Here is a 20,088-nt window from a genome sequence, read left to right as displayed (position 1 = left end):
TTAATATTAATATCAGCTGAGGAGGGAAACGGAGGCGGAGTTACGATGATCGGAGGCTGCTACTACTGGAGATGAATCGGGAGAGGTTTGTGCACCTACTGATCAGAGCGCGTGCTGACACGGAGTAAAGCCTTGTTTATATTCCACACGTCCGCACGAGCGCGAATGTGCGCACGGCAAAAATGACGCGTTGGGTGCGCAAGACCAGGAAGACTGTGGCTGGCTGTAGGTGCGTTCCATTCGACAGGGTCCCTACACAAGTGTTCACTGCTCCCTACTCCCTGAACACGGTATATCAGTTGAAGTGGACTTCACTGACTTCCTGTGAAGTGATGTATCGATGTTCCCTTATTCCCTATGCCGTTTGCAGTGCCCTTCGAACTGAACATGTTCGTTCCCTTCGAATTGGAATCTCACTTAAAATGGCAAATGTCTGTGTGTGTGAGTTGGTGTGTGAGAGAGAGAGAGTATGTGAGTTTGTGAGAGTATGTGTGAGAGAGTGTGTATATGTGTGTGTGTGAGAGAGAGAGTGCCAGCTCGACTCTTAAAGATGTATTTAACGGAGCTCCTGCAGTTGCTGCTGCTTGAATGAGCTCTTTATTAGTCAAAATAGATTATGTTAAATAAATTACAGAGCACTTTGGTAGAGTAAACAGAGCAAGAGTTTGTGTGGAACAGACGAACACACACACACGAGCTTATGACCACTTCACACACATCAGATCCTCATATTAGAGTGATTTCTGGAGGATCATGTGACACTGAAGACTGCAGTAATGATGATAAATTCAGCTTTGATCACAGGAATAAATTACACTTTACTATACAGTATATTCACATAGAAAACAGTCATTTAAAATGTTCATAATATTAACAATATTATTATTATTTGGTATTTTTAATCAAATAAACGCAGCCCTGAGCAGAAGAGACTCTTAAAAACTTTAAAAATCGTACCGATCCAAAGCTTTCGACTGGTAGTGTATATATATATATATTGAGATACTATTTTAGTTTTTATTCATATTTTGTATTTATTTTATCATTTTCCATTTCAGGTACTTAAAGTTGTGTGTATAGCTGTATGTGTGTGTAATGATAGAGTGTGCGAGCGAGCGCCGACTGTGATGATGTGATGCAGCTCGTCTCCTGCAAAAGGGTATTTTTATTTTTAAACATGTGGTCAACATTCCACTGGTTCCATTTCCCGGAACCTTTATTAGAGCTGGACTCACATTGGCTCTGTGTGTGTGTGTGTGTATGGGCAATAATACACACCATACGTTTGACTGCACACCGCTTTAAAGCAGCACGTCTCTGCAGAACAACTCTGATCGTTCGGCTCCGTCAGTCGGTTCTGCTCATGATTGTGTTTCGCAGAACGGTTAAATCAGCTATTAGTGCTGCTGAATGGATCAGTGTGTGTGTGAGAGAGAGAGAGAGAGTGTGTGCAGTGACAGACTACTCTCAGTTCTCATGCTGGCAAATGAAATGAACCGTAATGATCTTAAGAACACACACACAGAACGGTTTCACTAATGTGCTGGACGTTTAACACATGAAAGTCTAAACACACTGCAAAAACTATCCTGTAATAAAGTATATTTGAGCTGTTTTCTGAAATGGGGACATACACATCATTCTGTTTTTCTTTGAATTAAGATTATTTTTCTATTTAATTTAATTTTTTTTTTTTTAAGATTATTTTTTATATTATTTTAAGATAATTAAGATTATTTTTCTGTTCTGTTTTAACTCACTTTCAAAAAATAAAGTTTTATTCATATCTTGATTTCAAGACGTTTAGAAATTTGTGCTGGAAACCACAATAAAACGAGTTTGACAATCATTTCTAACACTGCAGGTTTGTGTAAAGTGAGTTTTAAAAAATGTATATTCATTTATCAAGGATTAAACAGTTAAACCTTATATGAAATTCAGACGTCAAATTCTTCATCACATTCTCTTTTTTTCGTCTAATGTTTCCCTTGGGAAACCCTCAGAGGGTGTCGATGTCATTATCATGCAGTCTGAGCATGTGCAACCGAAGCCCCTCCCACCATCAACCGAAGCTCCGCCCACTGCAGCACGTTTGACATTTCCGTGATTAAACGCAGGTTTGTCTGAGAGAAACAAATGCGTTTCGAAAGAGAAACAAAGACACACTCTGACTCGGACTTTGTGTGTGTGTGTGTGTGTATCTCAGGGGCCCCTGTGAAACACACACACACACAGGGACCTGTTTGACTGCAGTGTGTCGCGCTGATGTTTATTTGCAGAATGTTTTCTGACACTTACTTACACCATTACCATCCTACGGCAAGACCCTTCAGACACTCAAAGAAAACACACACACACACGCACGCACACACACACTCTAGAGATGTGCAAAGCATCATGGGATCTATGAGTTAGAAACTGCATGACGTGAAAACTTGAAGATTTTAAAACTGTTTCTATTCCTGAAGCCAACACAAACTCAACAAAGTTAGTCTTTAACTGGTTCTGCTCACAGTCTCTCGGCCCGTCAGTACACACACACACACACACACACACACACACACACACACACACACACACACACACACACACACACACACACACACACACACACACACACACACACACAGCCGCTGTGCAGATGTTCAGACTCCTGAATGCGCATCTGAAGATCCCGTTATTAACCCCTGCAACCCGTCAAGGATACACACGTGACACGCAACACGGCCTTGTGCAGATGTGTGTGTGTGTGTGTGTGTGTGTGTGTGTGCGTGTGTGTGTGTGTGTGTGTGCGCACCAGGTGCTTCTTTATAAATGTCGTGTTTACATCCAGCTCATTTATGTGATCATGTTTAACAAGCTGCTGCCAAACGCTGAACAAAGTGAGGTCATGACCTCTGACCTCTACATCAGACAGAGCCTCTTCAGTTTTATTCGATGCTGAACTGTTGGACGAGCAGAACTACTCACACACACACACACAAACACACACACACACAAACACAGAGGGTGAAACACACTCATCATCTACATTAGAGAGCAGAGCCCAGAGACTCTGTATGAGTGAATGAGTGTGTGTGTGTGTGTGTGTGTGTGTGTGTGTGTGTGTGTGTGTGTGTGAGTGTGTCTGTGAGTGTGTGTGTGAGTGAGTGTGTGTGTGTGTGTGTGTGTGTGTGTGTGTGTGTGAGTGTGTGTGTGTGTGTTTACAGCTGAACATCAGCAGAGGGAGATGCACCGCTGTGTGACAGTGATTTGGGCACTTCTGTCTTCTATTTGTCGAAATTCAGTGATGAGCAGCAGCGATAAATTAAATATTTTAAGTCCCCGTAAAGTCAAAACTAAGAATGTGTTCTGTCACACCACAGAAACATGTTATTGGCCACCCAGACAAATTTAAACGATAAAAAAACGGCAAGTACATAAAATAAGCGATCAAAATCATGAAAAAATGAACCGTATTCTCTGCTCTCAAACGCTGGGGGCGTGTCCTCTGTGGGGGCGTGTCCACTGGCTGTGCTGAAACCACGCCCACAAAATCCGGAATACAGCAATGGTGAAAAACTGTTTAACGGTCTAACTCCACAATTCAGTACTTCACAGTTCACAGTCTTTAATACGTAGAGCACCACATTTCTAACATTTAAAATGTGTTTAGAATTGAGATTTTTTTAGAATTGCCTTTTCAGGGACTTTAAATAAAAAGAGCTGAAATTGAGCACAGAGTTTCAGAAGCGCACGTACTGTAACACTACACTGATGCAGGAACACCTCAGTGAAGTGAAGGTTAGTTACTCTCCAACATGTGTGTGTGTGTGTGTGTGTGTAATGCTGACCCATCGCCCTGAGGTCACGACACCTGTCACATTACCAGAGAGACCCACGGTTACTGGGAGACACTAATTCTGCATTATTAACACTGTTTAACCACTTCCTGTTCAGAAGAACTTAAAGAGCAGCCGTCACACACACACACACACACACACACACACACACACACACACGGGCGCGCAAACGCTCACAAACACGTATACCCACACAAACACACACACTCCCAGTCACGTGCAGTTAACAAACACTAGTGTGTGTGTGTGTGTGTGTGAACACCTGGCTGTAGGTGAGAGCTGTCTGGCACACTTAACACAACACATACCTCTGCCATGTCGACCTCTGACCTTTGACCTGACCCTGACAGAGATGAGGACAGAGTATGACGGGACAATCGCTGGCAGTAATGAATGTGTGTGTGTGTGTGTGTGTGTTCGTTACAGGTGTTCATGCAACCTCTCAAGTTCAAAGTCATCAAGTGCTCGGAAACATTTAGGGGCCGGCAGGAACTGTCAATCAAACTGCTCTGAAAGACACGCTTCTGTGTTCGAGAGTCGGACATCATCATCATCATCATCATCATCTTATGATGTGTGTGATGCGAGATCATACAGTGATTTGTTCTGTCTGAATGTTAATATTTTATTGTGTTAATATCAATACAAAACCAGGCCAAACATAATAAATATTTATAACACATTCAAACTATTTATGAAAACATAGGGCGACTATACATGAAACATCCTTACATGAGAGAGTGTGTGTGTGTGTGTGTGTGTGTGTGAGAGAGAGAGTGTGAAAACTATTGTGAAACGATGCCGTTCCCAGGAACCGATGTCATGTGACATTAAAGCGCCATTTCTTCCCCTCGCGGTCAGTTTTACTGTTATGGTATCCGTATAGTTTAATGAAGAACTCTAAGCGTTTCTCAATGTCAAGGAAGGATCCTCGGAAGCTGGAAGTTCGAGGATGCTATGTCATCGACGTCCGTCGAAGGACTGTTCCAATGTCGAGGATCCTCAGAATTTCAACCAAGGACTGAGTCCTTCGTTCGGAAAATATCCCATACACAGGAAAGGATGCATATGTGTAGCCGTCGCGCTCTTAAATCACCCACAATCCTATGCGCAGCTTTGCTATCTTGTTCAAGAACTAAAAAAATGTCGACCGTTAGCGGAGTCGGAGTGATAACGGCAATATGCTTTCAAATGTAAGCAAGTATAATTTCAGTTTAGCCATTTATTTAATGTTTGTTAAACTATTTAACATATCGGCTCAAATTTGCTGAGGGGATTTAAAGCTGTTCCCTTTTACTGGTGATTAACTTTTTAATTTTTACTTCATATAACGTTATAGCCTTTTTTGTTGGTCACATATTTTACAATTGCATGTGTTTTAACAGCTAGATCATGTTGCTATGGAGGTTCTGTTCACTCCGGTAATATAATCGTTTTTGAATGAATAAAGTTCTTTTTAAATCAATATTTTGTGTCAAATTATTGATTTATTTGGTAGGTAGCCATGTTATAAGTGGGAAAATGTATAGCGAGGCGGTTGTTACAGCGAATACAACCGGCTGATCAAGACCCCTCTGCTTTAGAGTTTGCGGGGTTGTGTTCACTATAACAACCGCCTGGTTATACATTATCCCTTTATTTATTTATTTCTATGAGGACTGACAAGACAAAATAAGGACTGTCAAGTGTATTTAAACAGTGCAGTACACTACACCAGCACAATGATTTTTGCAGCGCCGAAGCGGACCTTTCACTGATGTGCACTTGCTAGCCTGTTCCATTTACATGTTCTCCGAACGCTAAAGAGGACCCTTGCCTGGGCTCTGAAGGAAATGACTTGGATGGACCCGTCCTGCCAAGGAAGTATCCTTGACATTGAGAAACACCTTCTGTCTCGTCTGCTGTCCAAATACACCGCGCATTCTTCAGAGAACGATCGACTCGTACGTCAGGTGACTGTGGAGAACTGTTTTCATCGCAGTTCTGCGAAATATTAGTTTTTCCGAAATACTGAAAAAACACCTCATGTGCATGAAATTATATATTTTTTGCGATATTTTGTATATTTTGCGCACACGTTTACAATTGTGCAATTTCAAGGGTAATGGAAACGCGGCGACTGTACAGTGACGCTCATCACATGACATAAAACCCTCTCGTCCAATCACAGAGGAGCAACACATGAACATTCACTGCAGGGTCATGCAGAGGTGCTTCATAACCCAATCCTGCACTGATACACACACACACACACACACACACACACACATACAGAACACAACAATAGAGCAGGATCAGCTCTTCAGCGCCGCAGGACACACACGCCCTGTTCACATCAAAAACTCAACACACACACACACACACACACACACACACACACACGGGGAATCCCTCTTTAGGTGACTCTTATGGGGGGATCTGTTCATTTGAGGGGGAGTTCGGGTTCTATTTCTAGACTATTTCATTTTTATTACATTTCTCATCTAAATGTTTGCTCACTCACTGCGTTTTTACAATGGGGTTGTTAGGAGTTTAAACAACACAAGGAAGCTTGATTTCAATCTTTGAATTATATTGAAAAAAGTGGCTCAAATACAATAGAATAAAGATACAAATAAAGAGAAAAGTTTTTGGGAAGGTCTAACTGCCCAGATAGCAAACTGACATTGAATCAACGTGGAAATATGACATCGAAACAACGTTGATCTGACATTGTTTTGCTCATCGAATTAACGTTGAACCAACGTCAGACGCGTCATTCTTTCAAAACTAACGGAAAATCAACTTGAAATCAACGCATTGTTTCAACGTTATGAAAGCAAACCAATTTTCGATTTTCATTTAGCTTTGAAGAATGCCGCGTCTGACGTTGGTTCAACGTTAATTCGATGAGCAAAATCAACGTTGTTTCAATGTCATGAGAGACGTCGTTTCCACGTTGATTCAATGTCAGTTTGCTGTCTGGGTGGTAGGACGATGACATCACGGTTTTCTCCAGAGCGGCTACATGTATAAATTAACTAAATTAATAACTGTTTTATAACAAAAATGAACCATCTCGTAACTTACTTAAGCTGGACTGTGACGCTATTTTATCTTGCACCTCTCGCGGAGCTGGTCTACACGCGGCGTCGGACCCGCCCACACTGAACCGCACTCTCTGCCGTGGGCCGCTCGAAATGGAACGTCCTCCGTTACTAACGTAACCTCGGTTCGCTGAGAGTAAGGGAACTAGTATTGCGTAGCCTGCCGCACTATTGCCATCTGCCAGGATGTGTGGTTTTAGTCGATTTAAACCTGGAATATTGGCAGAAATTAGCGATATTAATAGGCTTAGGCCACGCCCTGATGTCGGCGCCATTCAGTTGATTGGTTGTGCGTTCAACGTGGATGTGATGTTGTCGCAGCGCAACCAATGAGAGAGCTAGGCGCTCTGCTGTGCATTTTAAACTCAGAGGTGGATAGTAACGAGAGTACTGTACTTAAGTACACTTTTTGAGTATCTGTAACGAAGTATCTCGCTAACGAAGAACTCGCAAGAAAACAAAGTTTCTGAGGGGAGCAGATTTATTTCCTCGCATCGTCACCATGTCCCTTCAGGGCCTCCGTAGGATTTAGAAAATAGCGACCGCATGTTCCATTCTTACAGTATTTTATTGTAAACAGGCACTTTTGTAAGTGTGTCCTTCGTCTCTCGTCTGTCCGAGGGTTTACTCTCCCCGCCGACACACAATACAGGGAAACTATTCTCTCGCTCGCATTAGAAGCTCAGAGGCGTTAAAGCCTGACAGTCACACAAAGACCACAGATGTGTGTGTGTGTGGCTCCGGTTTCAGCTGACATTCTCCACACACACACCTGAGAGCACCGGCTTCTGCGCCGCTATTGTCCGGGAGGAGAGGGGGAAGATCGGGATGAAAAGACGAGCGAATAAATAAATAAATAAACAAATGAAGGAGGAGAAGAAGAGCCGCAGATAGTGTGTCCACACACACCCTGAATATTTCAGCACATAATCGCTGCGGTTAATTGGTTGCGAGGCATTAAAGTGTGAGTGTGTGTGTCAGAATGCAAGCAGGGCTGTAAGTGTGTGTCTCTGGCCACTTACGGATGATGACAGATGGTGTGTGTGTGTGTGTGTGTGTGTGCAGGTGTCAGGTGAGCGTGTCTCTCGCTCAGGGATCAGGTTCTTCTGGCTGAGATGAAGCTCATCACACATCAGCTCTTCTCTGGCACGACGCTCAATTATTTAAACATATGATCGGACAAAACTCAAAATTCACATATCATATCCTCACACACACTGAAGGTGAAGCGTGTGGACGCATTCAGTGCTGTTATTATAGTCATATGGAAACATGGTCTGGGAACGATACTGTGAGTCCAGTTCCGGATTGGCAGAGGTGGGGATGTTTGGGGAAATTGTTTAAGAGTAGATTTAATGTGAGTACTTTATTAATAATTAATTAATTAATAATTAATTTTGAGTAATAACATTAATAATGCATAATAACGTAACGTATCCCACTAGTAAAGACTCGAGTGTTTCTACATCCATCGGAAGGACTGCAGATCGCTCCAGAGATTAGATATTTTAGCTCGGACAGAATAAACACCGCAAACGTAAAGTATTTTACATAATGGCGGACGTTCAAGTTGTGTTTAAATGGTCCAGTTGTTTCGCACACGTTATTCCCTGGACGTGGAAACTCAAACACACGGAGAACCGACGGGACTCCACATGTGCTGATGTTCCTCACGGCTGCTGTTCGTGTTCATTACGCATTAATAAAGCGGCCAATTAGCCCGCGGGTCGGGCAGAGTTAAGTTAAAACAACATCATTAGTTTGGACTGTTAATCACTTTTAGTGTGATTGGTGTGAAGAACACACACGTGATTCAGAGGAGAGAGGCAAACACAACATGAGCTGAAGTGCTGAATGTGTTCGACATCATAAACTCCCTTTCTGTGTTTCTCTTTCCTAATCGCCCAATAATGTGGAGGCTCTTAAAGCAGCTCATTAGTGTGTGTGTGTGAAAGAGAGAGTGTGTTTGTGTGTACATGTGTGTGTGTGAATCGTCCAATAATATGGAGGCTCTTAAAGCAGCTCATTAGTGTGTGTGTGAGAGTGTGTGTTTATTATTATGCTGCATAGATTAGGTCAGCCGGACTTCCTATAACACCAGATGCACTCGCTACGTCATAAGAAGAATGGCATCTATGCTAACATTAGCCTCTCTGCTTATCCCGCGGTTCACTGAAGTCAGCCGGACCCGGGCCGTATTAGGATCAGCCGGTGGACCTGCGCCTGCACACGTCTATATCACATCCCTGCAGTGCCAAACTCAGCCCTGTGAAGGCCTCGTGGACACCTCTGCACACTCGTCTCTATACCCGTCTCTATATCCAGTCTGACCTCTGACCTGTAATGCTCCTGAATCATAATCACTGTTAGAGGAGAACTGAGACTGAGTCTGGGTTCTCACGAGGGTTTCCTCTGTCGCCTTGGCTTTTGGCTCACTTAGTTGAGGACATTTAATTTAATATTCAACAATATTATTGATCTGCCTTACTCCAGCTGGACTGTGATGCTATTTTCTTCTAGAAACACACTTTATTGTATTATTTTCCTGTTATCTCTGTGAGATAAATCTGTGTTGTAAAAAAGCGCTTTATAAATAAAGGTGACTTGACTTGAATGTGTGTGTGTGAAATGGCATCTTTACTCTGTTACACATAATGGATGGGCTGCTCCGAGGACTGACGTGACCTGACCACACACACACACACACGCACAGGTGAGGCTATTACAGGTGGAAACTCTACACTAAAGTCGGGTGTAAGACACAAGCCCTGATCAGTGAGTAATTAACCTCCTTCACCTCCTCTTTCCCTCAAACACACACACACACACACACACACACTCACTCTAACACACACACACACTCACTAAAACACACACACACACACACACACACGCACTCACTCAAACACACACACACCAGTGAGAGAAATTGTGTCTCAGGTGTTTCCCAGTAATCTCACAAAATGCTCAGATTTTCAAAGTCTGTATTTGTTACTTGTTTTAAGCGCAAACTAATACATTTGTCTAAACCAAGTCTTCATATCTTCAGTGTCGCTCCTTCTCCAGTAAATGTGTCTTGATTTTAGAATGTTTAGATATTAGTGCTGGAAAACACGACAGAAACACTTCAGTGCAGTGAACATGAAACAACGTTCGCTTCCATCGAGTCGTGTGGAACACATCTGACGTTGCTCGGAGCGAGGTTTCGTGATTTTGCTCAAGAACACGAGGAACCGCCATCAAGAACACGAGGAACACGAGGAACCGCCATCAAGAACACGAGGAACACGAGGACCGCCCTCAAGAACACGAGGAACCGCCCTCAAGAACACGAGGAACCGCCCACAAGAACACGAGGAACCACCCTCAAGAACACGAGGAACCGCCCACAAGAACACGAGGAACCGCCCTCAAGAACACGAGGAACCACCCACAAGAACATGAGGAACCACCCACAAGAACACAAGGAACCGCCCTCAAGAACACGAGGAACCGCCCACAAGAACACGAGGAACCACCCTCAAGAACACGAGGAACCGCCCTCAAGAACACGAGGAACCGCCCTCAAGAACACGAGGAACAAGAACACGAGGAACCGCCCTCAAGAACACGAGGAATACGAGGAACCACCCTCAAGAACACGAGGAACCGCCCTCAAGAACACGAGGAACTGCCCTCAAGAACACGAGGAACAAGAACACGAGGAACCGCCCTCAAGAACACGAGGAACCGCCCTCAAGAACACGAGGAACAAGAATACGAGGAACCACCCTCAAGAACACGAGGAACCGCCCTCAAGAACACGAGGAACCGCCCTTAAGAACACGAGGAACCGCCCTCAAGAACACGAGGAACCGCCCTCAAGAACACGAGGAACCGCCCACAAGAACACGAGGAACCGCCCTCAAGAACACGAGGAACCGCCCACAAGAACACGAGGAACCGCCCACAAGAATGCAAGGAACCACCCTCAGGAACACGAGGAACCGCCCTCAAGAACATGAGGAACCGCCCTCAAGAACACGAGGAACCGCCCACAAGAAGATGAGGAACCGCCCACAAGAATGCAAGGAACCACCCTCAGGAACACGAGGAACCGCCCTCAGAAACACGAGGAACCGCCCTCAAGAACATGAGGAACCGCCCTCAAGAACATAAGGTGCCCTCAAGAACACGAGGAACAAGAACACGAGGAACCGCCCTCAAGAACACGAGGAACAAGAACACGAGGAACCGCCCTCAAGAACACGAGGAACAAGAATACGAGGAACCACCCTCAAGAACACGAGGAACCGCCCTCAAGAACACGAGGAACACGAGGAACCGCCCTCAAGAACACGAGGAACCGCCCTCAAGAACACGAAGAACCGCCCTCAAGAACACGAGGAACCGCCCACAAGAACACGAGGAACCGCCCACAAGAACATGAGGAACCGCCCTCAAGAACACGAGGAACCGCCCACAAGAACCGCCCACAAGAACGCGAGGAACCGCCCACAAGAATGCAAGGAACCACCCTCAGGAACACGAGGAACCGCCCTCAAGAACATGAGGAACCGCCCTCAAGAACACGAGGAACCGCCCACAAGAAGATGAGGAACCGCCCACAAGAACGCGAGGAACCGCCCACAAGAACGCAAGGAACCACCCTCAGGAACACGAGGAACCGCCCTCAGAAACACGAGGAACTGCCCTCAAGAACATGAGGAACCGCCATCAAGAACACGAGGAACCGCCCACAAGAACATGAGGAACCGCCCACAAGAACGCGAGGAACCGCCCACAAGAATGCAAGGAACCACCCTCAGGAACGCGAGGAACCGCCCACAAGAACATGAGGAACCGCCCACAAGAACGCGAGGAACCGCCCACAAGAACGCAAGGAACCACCCTCAGGAACGCGAGGAACCGCCCTCAAGAACATGAGGAACCGCCCACAAGAACATGAGGAACCGCCCACAAGAACACGAGGAACCGCCCTCAAGAACACGAGGAACCGCCCTCGAGGAACCGCCCTCAAGAACACGAGGAACCGCCCACAAGAACATGAATGAGGAACGTACAGATTTCATGACTTTAAACTCAACGGAGAACTCAATAATAAGTGCAGTGATCTTTGACAGAGCAAACTCTAAACCATGAGCGTTCCTCGGGGAGCCGTCACACACACACACACACACACACTCCTGTGACTGTAGACGAAACTTCAGGAACATGTCGAAATCACAATAAAGCTGACGTGAGTGTGTGTGTGTTTCGGGCAATGTGGCCTGTGTCACTGCGCTGGGTGGAAAAACACAAATCTCTTAACAAACACTCAAACGCGACGCGGCTCCAGCGAACACACACACACTCTCTTTCTCTCTCTCACACACACACACACTGGATCCCATCAGACTGAAAAACAACTCCTAAATCAAACCCGGACCATCATCATGGCAGTTCACACACGCTTTCCACTTACTGAGGTCTTCAGGGCAGACGTCACTGAACTCTCTCACACACACACACACACACAGAAATGTGATCTGGGCTCGTTCGGGCTCCTCAGTGCTGGGGGCCGAGAGAAGCGCTTATCCAGAACTCACATTTAACAAACATGTGAAAGTGGACGAACACTGGAGCTCCTCCTCGCCGTTTACACCAAAGCGTTAGCAGAGCCGGTCCAGGGCCGGTCCGGGGCCGGTGTGTACTCGCGGACCAGTTCTGTGTGTTTCCACAGCCAAAGAGCCGGTTCTCAGCCAGGAACATGGGTTACAAAGCGGCACCAACTCTAGAACCGAACTGGACTAGAACCGTTCTTTCCCACGTCATGCCTATGGGAACGGGAAAGCTAGGAGTATGGCGACGCACAGTGACGTTTGATGTTTGACAGTAACTCTTGATCTGCAGTAGCTTACACACACACACACACACACAGGCCAGAGAAAACACTCTGATTTGTGTCCAGTGTGTGTGTGTGTTAGGTTGGGTCTTCGCACTGCAGGCCTGAACGCAGCGATGATCCTGATATTCAGGATTATGAACTAATGCAGAGTTGACGCACAGTATAAATACAGTATTTATTGTATATTGTATGTAATATTTCTTGTAATGCTATCAACAACTGAAATGCTAGTATTGTAAGAAAGCTAACGGGTCTGAAGCTTGTGTCCGCCGCAGAATAAAACATTTTAACAGATAATCGCCACTTTATATCACGCAATTCAACACAATTGTGAGGAAAAAAAGTCAGAATTAGAAAATAAAAAGTCGCGGTTCCCTTTCCTCTGCTTCTGGAGTTAGCGACTGGCGGCGGTCCAGCGGCAGCATTAGCACTGAGAGCCACTTGAGCGTCTCCATATCGATGACAACGAGAAACACTGAGACAAAGACACACACACACACACAGCCATGAGTGATGATCCTGAAACCGGCTCCATTATACGAGCACGCGAGACAGACACACAAAGAGCCGAGAGAGAGAGATTAATGTGCTGTAATGTAGCCGTCGCTATTAAACCGGAGATGAGTGTGTGTGTGTGTGTTATTAATGACACATAGTTGTCTAATGAGTGAAGATACACCCTCATCTGTCACACTCCGCCGTCTGCATCACACTCGACGGGGCGAGAAGAAGAAAGACGGAGAACTGTGCAGTTCTGCGAGTGTGTGTGCAAAACGCTGCTGGAACAATATTTTAAATGCATGTATTTAATCGTATGAGAGCGATTAGCGATGGGAAATCGTTTCACATTTGGATAAGAAACAGTTTCTCCTTTGGAATGAAACGCACTGATCGATCCTCTACAAGAGAAAACGGCAAAATATGAACCAAAATGTTTCCCTGTGGATGAAAGGCCAACTCTATTGATATTTGCTCTAGTTTTAAACTCAAACTCACTTCATTTTGATATTTTAACTTCATATCTATTATAGTGTCTTCTCCACTAAATGTGCAGGACCTTACTCTTAAACTTGCGTGTTCAGAAAAGAGTCGACTCTGATTTCAATGTTAACTTTAAGCTTTATAACCTAATTGAAATTTTACAAAGAAATTAAGTGTAAAACCCAGATCATGATTGTGTGACGACCCAAAATCTTGAACCTCTGAATGAATCAACTCACAGAAGAATCAGACTTGCGCACACACACACACACACACACACAGCGCTCGCTCAGCTAATTCTGTCGCGCTCACAGACACTATATGTTTTAATATAGCAGCACATTATTGAGGAATGTCTGGAGCCGGCGATGTAAGCGTATACTGGAGTAATGCTTTATACAGGAATATTATAAATCAGCTTGATTCATCACAGCCGTCTCACACACACTCGCTTCAGTCTCCAATTCACCGCAAGTCTATTTAAATCTGTGCCGAACAGCAGAACGTCTCTGACGGTGTGTAGGAAACAATGAACACTGAATTAAACGTGAAATTTTGACGAATAAAGACTGAAATGGTATTTTTCATGAAATGGATGCTAACGGTTGATCGAGATGCACCGATGGTACATATTCTGATAGATTCGGATTGTTTAGTTTTTCTTATGAAAATAAAATAAAATAAAATAAAAAATAAATAAAATAAAATCCCAAATAATGCTGCAATCTATTCAGGGAACCTCTCATTCGATACGCTAATATTAGGTTAAAACTAACAGAGCTTTTATCATATTTACTTCCAGATATAATATTTACACTCAAATAAAAGCTGAAATGTTTTCATAAATATGGCAAATATATTCAAACATGCATATATAATTAACAGTAAATAAGCTCTCGGTGTAAACTAGCGAACACTGGACGACTTCCCTGAGGTAAACGCAACACCGTTCTCAAGCTGTTTTACTGACGTCTTCCCGCGAGACATGATACGGCTTCATTAAGCTGCACTCTACCTTTCAACATACCTTCTGATGTTCACACAAGTTTTACTATATAATTTGTATTAGAGTCACGAATGTGCATCACAGAACAGAGCAAGGCGAGCATTTGAGCTTATAAAACTTAAACTTTGTTATTTATTTATTTATTAAATGAGCGATTGTTTCGCTTGATAAGACCCTTATTCATCGTCTGGAGTCGTTTAAAGCCCTTTGAACAGTTTGCACTGAAACTGTCTTTTGGACCTTGAACCGTTTGGACCCCATTGAAGTCCATTATATGGAGAAAATCCTGGAATGTTTTCATCAAAAACCTTCATTTCTTTTCGACTGAAGAAAGAAAGACATGGACATCTTGGATGACACGGGGGCGAGTAAATTATCAGCAAAAGTTTTTTTTTAAAGTGAACTACTCCTTTAACGGCTTCATTGCCCATTCTCTCCAAGGACTCTGATGAAGATGCAACTTTACATTGAAACGTTAGTCAGTTATGCACCTTAAATACATGTATTATTAAGAGGACATCTGCGTTATTCTTTGTCCTGCCGTTTGCACCGGATTGCAGAAGCGCAGAGAACCTTCCTTTTCATTTCCAAACACTGTAATCTCTGTTATCACTGTGAAGCTGCGGTGAAACTCTATAGTGTTAAAGCGCTGTATAGATGAGGAGACTCGACTGGACTATAATGATATCTGGTGTCTGAATTAATGTTTGGTTTGACTGTAAATACAGCGTTTGGACGAGCCACATCCTCGACTGCAACTAAAGCAAACCACAGAGTCTGATAGACAGAAACCTGGTGTCCGCGGTCGTGGAGGGTAAAACCACACACACACACACACACACTCGTGCTCGTCTCAGACCAGAATAAAGAGACACACACACGAGCAGATGCTGTGAGGATCCAGGGGTTCAGCACAAACAGCCCTTTCAAACATCTTAACCTGTTGACATACATCATATTTTATGATAATCATCATAAAGTCCATCATTCGAAAAGCGTAAACATCCAGAACTCGTCCTGAGGAACCGGTTGTGTAATCGGACACGGCGGTGCCATGGAAACGGCACTTTAGCGGCGGTGTCACGTTTTATAATCACAGGATCCTCAACTTCACATCTGCAACTCACTTCTTCAGAGCGGAGATATATATATATATGAACTGAATTAATAACTTTTTTAGCTTTTTTTACAGGAGAAATAACTTTAGCTGGACTGTGACGCTATTCTCTTCTGGAAACACACTGATAAACTCGACTTTCTAGCAGTTTTAGAGTGATTTTGTAAAATATTGATTTTGTAAAAAATTCAAAATGTTGAGTTCATTACATTTGCTTTACAATAATCTTTTAATTTTTGAAGTGTTTCACTTCTTTGCATCTGCCAAACGTCTTCTTTAAAGAGACCAACCTGACACTGCTAAACAATCTCGACTTCCAATATCTAAACATTAACTCGGTTTACATCTCAAGTAAACGTATCTTGATTTAAGACATTAAAAAGATAAAACTGAAGTGAGTTTGAGCTAAAAATAAGAACAAATGTCTGCTAGTGGAGTTCAGGGTTTCCCTTTGGATTAAGTTTATTTTTGTATGTTTTATGCGTAAACACTTCATCTCTATACATTTTTCATTAAACAAGACTTAATATTTTACATATTTTTGCTTCTCCGGTCTGATTTAAGAATGTTTATAACCATATAAGTTCAGATCTATCATTTATCTTCTGTCATCATTTACTCACTCAAGTTGGTTCAAACCTGTATGAACAAATAACCGCAAATAATGCTTTTCTTACTTTTGGTTTCCAGTCCAAATATCTAAAAATACTTAAGAAAATTACATAAGAAATTATAATCTTGTTTTCTGAAGAATTTTTTTTTTAAGTAGTTTTTGCTTAAAACAAGTAAAATGATCTGCCAATGGAGTAAGAAAAATAATCTTGTTTTCCATTTGAATCAAGATATTTTTTCTAGTTTTCCAATAAGATTATTTTTCTTCGGCAGATCTATGTCATTAAATGCTTCTTGATTTAAGAATTCTTAGATTTTGGAGTGGAAACAAGACAAAAATATTAACTAAGAAAGTGAATTTCTTTCTTCTGTTGAACACAAAAGAAGATACTGTGAAGAATGTCAGTAACTAAACTACTTTCACTAGTTTTGCTCCTTCTACAGAAGTCAACGGGTCCATCAACATCAACTCTGCTTTCCAACATCTTCTTTAGTGTTCAGCAGGACACAGGAACCGCTCGAGGGAGAGTGAATGATGACAGAATGTTCATTTGTGAGTGAACTATCCCTTTAACAGGTTTCGCCGGATCTGACCACCCAAACGCACTTTAACGCAGCCGCCATTTATTTTCACTGCTTTAACAATTTTGCAGCTCCGGTCCCCGTTTCAGGCTTGAGTTGGGATGATGAGTCCAGGGCCACAACGTCTCCTCTGTGCTTTGTGCGAAGGGTTCACGGGAAGAGCCCTAAAACGTTCCACTGTATAAAGGTCACGAGTCTCCAGTTACAGGTCAACGTGGAAGAGGCGAACACATGCTCACACACACACGGTTAATGTCACTATTACCATCTGACATCACTCCAAAAACACTCATAAAACAGACACACACACTCACACACACATGAGATGCGGCCAGAATCAGAGCCAATGTCCCTCAATAATCACTTATTCTCCTATTTTCCTTTCGGGCCCTGCACATGTTGGTCATTTCAACGGCTCTATTCACGTCTCCATTTTAACATCTCCAATAAAGTGTAATTGAACCTCATTACTGCCTAATTGTAGGGTTTTACCGCCTCAGCGCACTCAGACGCCTCTGGATCATCGCTGACCTGCAGTTACACGTTCCTTCAGTTTATATGAACACTGAAAATGTTCGTCTAAATTTGATCGCCAATTTTATATTTATATAGAGCTTTTCACAATACACAAAGTTTCAACAGCTTTACTGAAACGCATGAGTCCACATTACAATTTACAGTCTGTTATCAGAGGTAACTGTCTAAGTTATGTATTTCAGAAATGTACATTTAAAAAAAATCACAGTTAGCTAAAAATGTATTAATTTAAACAATGTAATAATTTAAGGCAGTAACAATGAGCTCATTACTAACAAATGATCATGACATTTAGAAAAATGACTTTCTTGACATGTTCCTTACCAGTATCTGTGTGAAATCACAATTAGAGAATTACTTACCTGTGTGAAATCATAGTTTGAGTTCAGATGTTTACCACCAAAAAGCTAACGTTAAAAAAAAGTATGGCTAATGTTATAGATCGTTAATTTAAATAAAGCAGTTCACCTAAAACTGATCCTTCTGTCGTCATTTAAAACCCAAACATGATAATTATTTCCAACAATATAATAATCAACACAAACGATAACGTTGTTTATTTGAAGTTTACTTTAAAACCAGGTGTATTCTGACTGAATGTTCATGTTTTTATCAACTCGGGCATAAAATCGATTGCATGTTGTTAAGGGTATAGTTATGTATCTACTCCACACTGAATTAAAACGATTATTAAAACTGTACTTACAATTATTTTCCTTGGTGTGAGCGCGTCTTTACTCGGCCTCATGTAGTTTCAAACATGTTGGCCCTTTACTCTGTGGAATATACAATATTTTCAGTTTCAGATTTGTGATTCATTTAAGAAATAATTCAGGTTTGGAAAGACACAAGAGGAAGTACATACAATAATTTGCATTTTCAGTGAACTATACCTTTACTAGCAGATTTTTTAGGGAGTGTCATGCTAACGTACTATCCTTGTTAAAAAGTTGACAACCAAGCGTTTTTAATAACATATTCTGCTAAAAGGTTTCTTACCTGTGTTGAATCATAGTTTGAGCTGTGATGCTTCTTACATGTGTTAAATGTTAGTTTGAGATGTTCACTTAAAATCTCTCCTCAGAGTTGACGGTCACTCGACAAATTAGTCACGCCATCACTCAAAAGAACCGCGCGCGGGAAACAAGACTCGAACTCCCCAACGACCAGCCGCTCATCTGTCAAGCCCTCAGCCGTTTTCTCGCATTATTTTCCACCATATATTATTCTTTCCTTGCGTCTTTTTCGAGTAGGCCGGGAGTGCAGTGGGTGTTTGAACTGGAAGCGTCTTGCCGTTGTTTTCTTTCCTAAAACACCTGTACAAACAGCGGCCGCGCCAAGTGACAGCTCTCGTTCTGACACAGCGGGAAGCGCGTACCCACCACTTTAGCGGACGCGCGCATACCTGACCAAGACGATCGCGTGCGCTCAATATCTGAAATGCAATAAAATAATTAATAAGCGACGACTTGACCCTCAGTTATCGTCACCATTGTACAGAAACAATATATAGGTTAATAGAAAAATACCTTAATATAAATAGGCAGGTCCATATTTAAATTCCCCCTGTGGTGAAACTCCAGCTTTTAATGTTGTTTATGTGTCTATGTGGTGTTTTTAATACGCTTTAAGACAAACCATGTGTAAATACATGAGTTTTCTCCTTAAAACTGCAGTGCACCAAAGACACTCTCAAGCTGGTGTTTCTGACGTCACAAACTACCGTGTAACCAATCAGATCAACATGTGATCGTCAACCAGTGGATCTCTGAGCTGAGTGAGTGAGTGAGTGAGTGGAGGCGGGCTCATTTGCATATTCATAGAACCGCAAATACTAAATGAGGCAATGTATTTTAAGTTACCGGCCATTCAGAACTTCTACTAGCCAATATATATATATATATATATATATATATATGCATCAATTACAGTTACTATAAAGTTTTGTAATAATTTATAATTAAACGTTGAAAAGCTGAATAGTGCAGTTAATATATTCCTGTCTCTCAGTGAAGGTCAAGTGAGGAGTGGCTCTAATTGTGCAGATAAATGATATGTGGAGCACAGGAACAGTGAAGTGTGTAGCGTACAGTGAAGTGTGTAGCGTACAGTGAAGTGTGTAGCGTACAGTGAAGTGTGTAGCGCACAGTTCCAGATCAGATGAAGTGACGAGCGCTCGTGTGTAAGAGCTGTCCAGAAGAGACTATTTCAAGACCAATTACTCACCGGCATCATGTTACAGTAAATTACAGGCAGACATTTGAATGATATTAATATTGGACAATATTCCTGACCACATGTCTACATCCTCCTCCACATTAATACATCTCCTGACCGTGGGATTCGGAAAAGACATATTTTACTTTTCCAGAGGAATGAAGATGGAAGGAAAAAAACCCAGACGTCCATGTCAACATTTGTTGTGACATTTATTCCTA

General features: G+C 42.6%; 1 protein-coding gene across 3 annotated transcripts in view; it reads right to left on the bottom strand.

Moving 5' to 3' along the window:
- LOC148977611 (uncharacterized) overlaps positions 1-19,022 on the bottom strand; it is a 36,223-nt gene extending 17,201 nt beyond the window's left edge. For all 3 annotated transcript variants that reach the window (XM_089135163.1, XM_089135164.1, XM_089135165.1), the window contains exons 1-2: positions 18,650-19,022; positions 18,357-18,426 (exon numbers count right to left, since the gene is read on the bottom strand). In XM_089135163.1, the coding sequence (XP_088991289.1) occupies positions 18,357-18,398 (42 nt within the window). In that variant the 5' untranslated portion in view covers positions 18,399-18,426; positions 18,650-19,022. The remainder of the gene's footprint in view (positions 1-18,356; positions 18,427-18,649) is intronic.
- Positions 19,023-20,088: the final 1,066 nt, after the last annotated feature.

This window comes from Pimephales promelas, chromosome 9 (assembly GCF_988280905.1).
Source record: "Pimephales promelas chromosome 9, fPimPro1.hap1.1, whole genome shotgun sequence".
NCBI classification, from domain to species: Eukaryota; Metazoa; Chordata; class Actinopteri; order Cypriniformes; family Leuciscidae; genus Pimephales; species Pimephales promelas.
The sequence above is the reverse complement of the archived record's forward strand: the minus strand, read 5'-3'. Positions and strand labels throughout refer to the sequence as shown.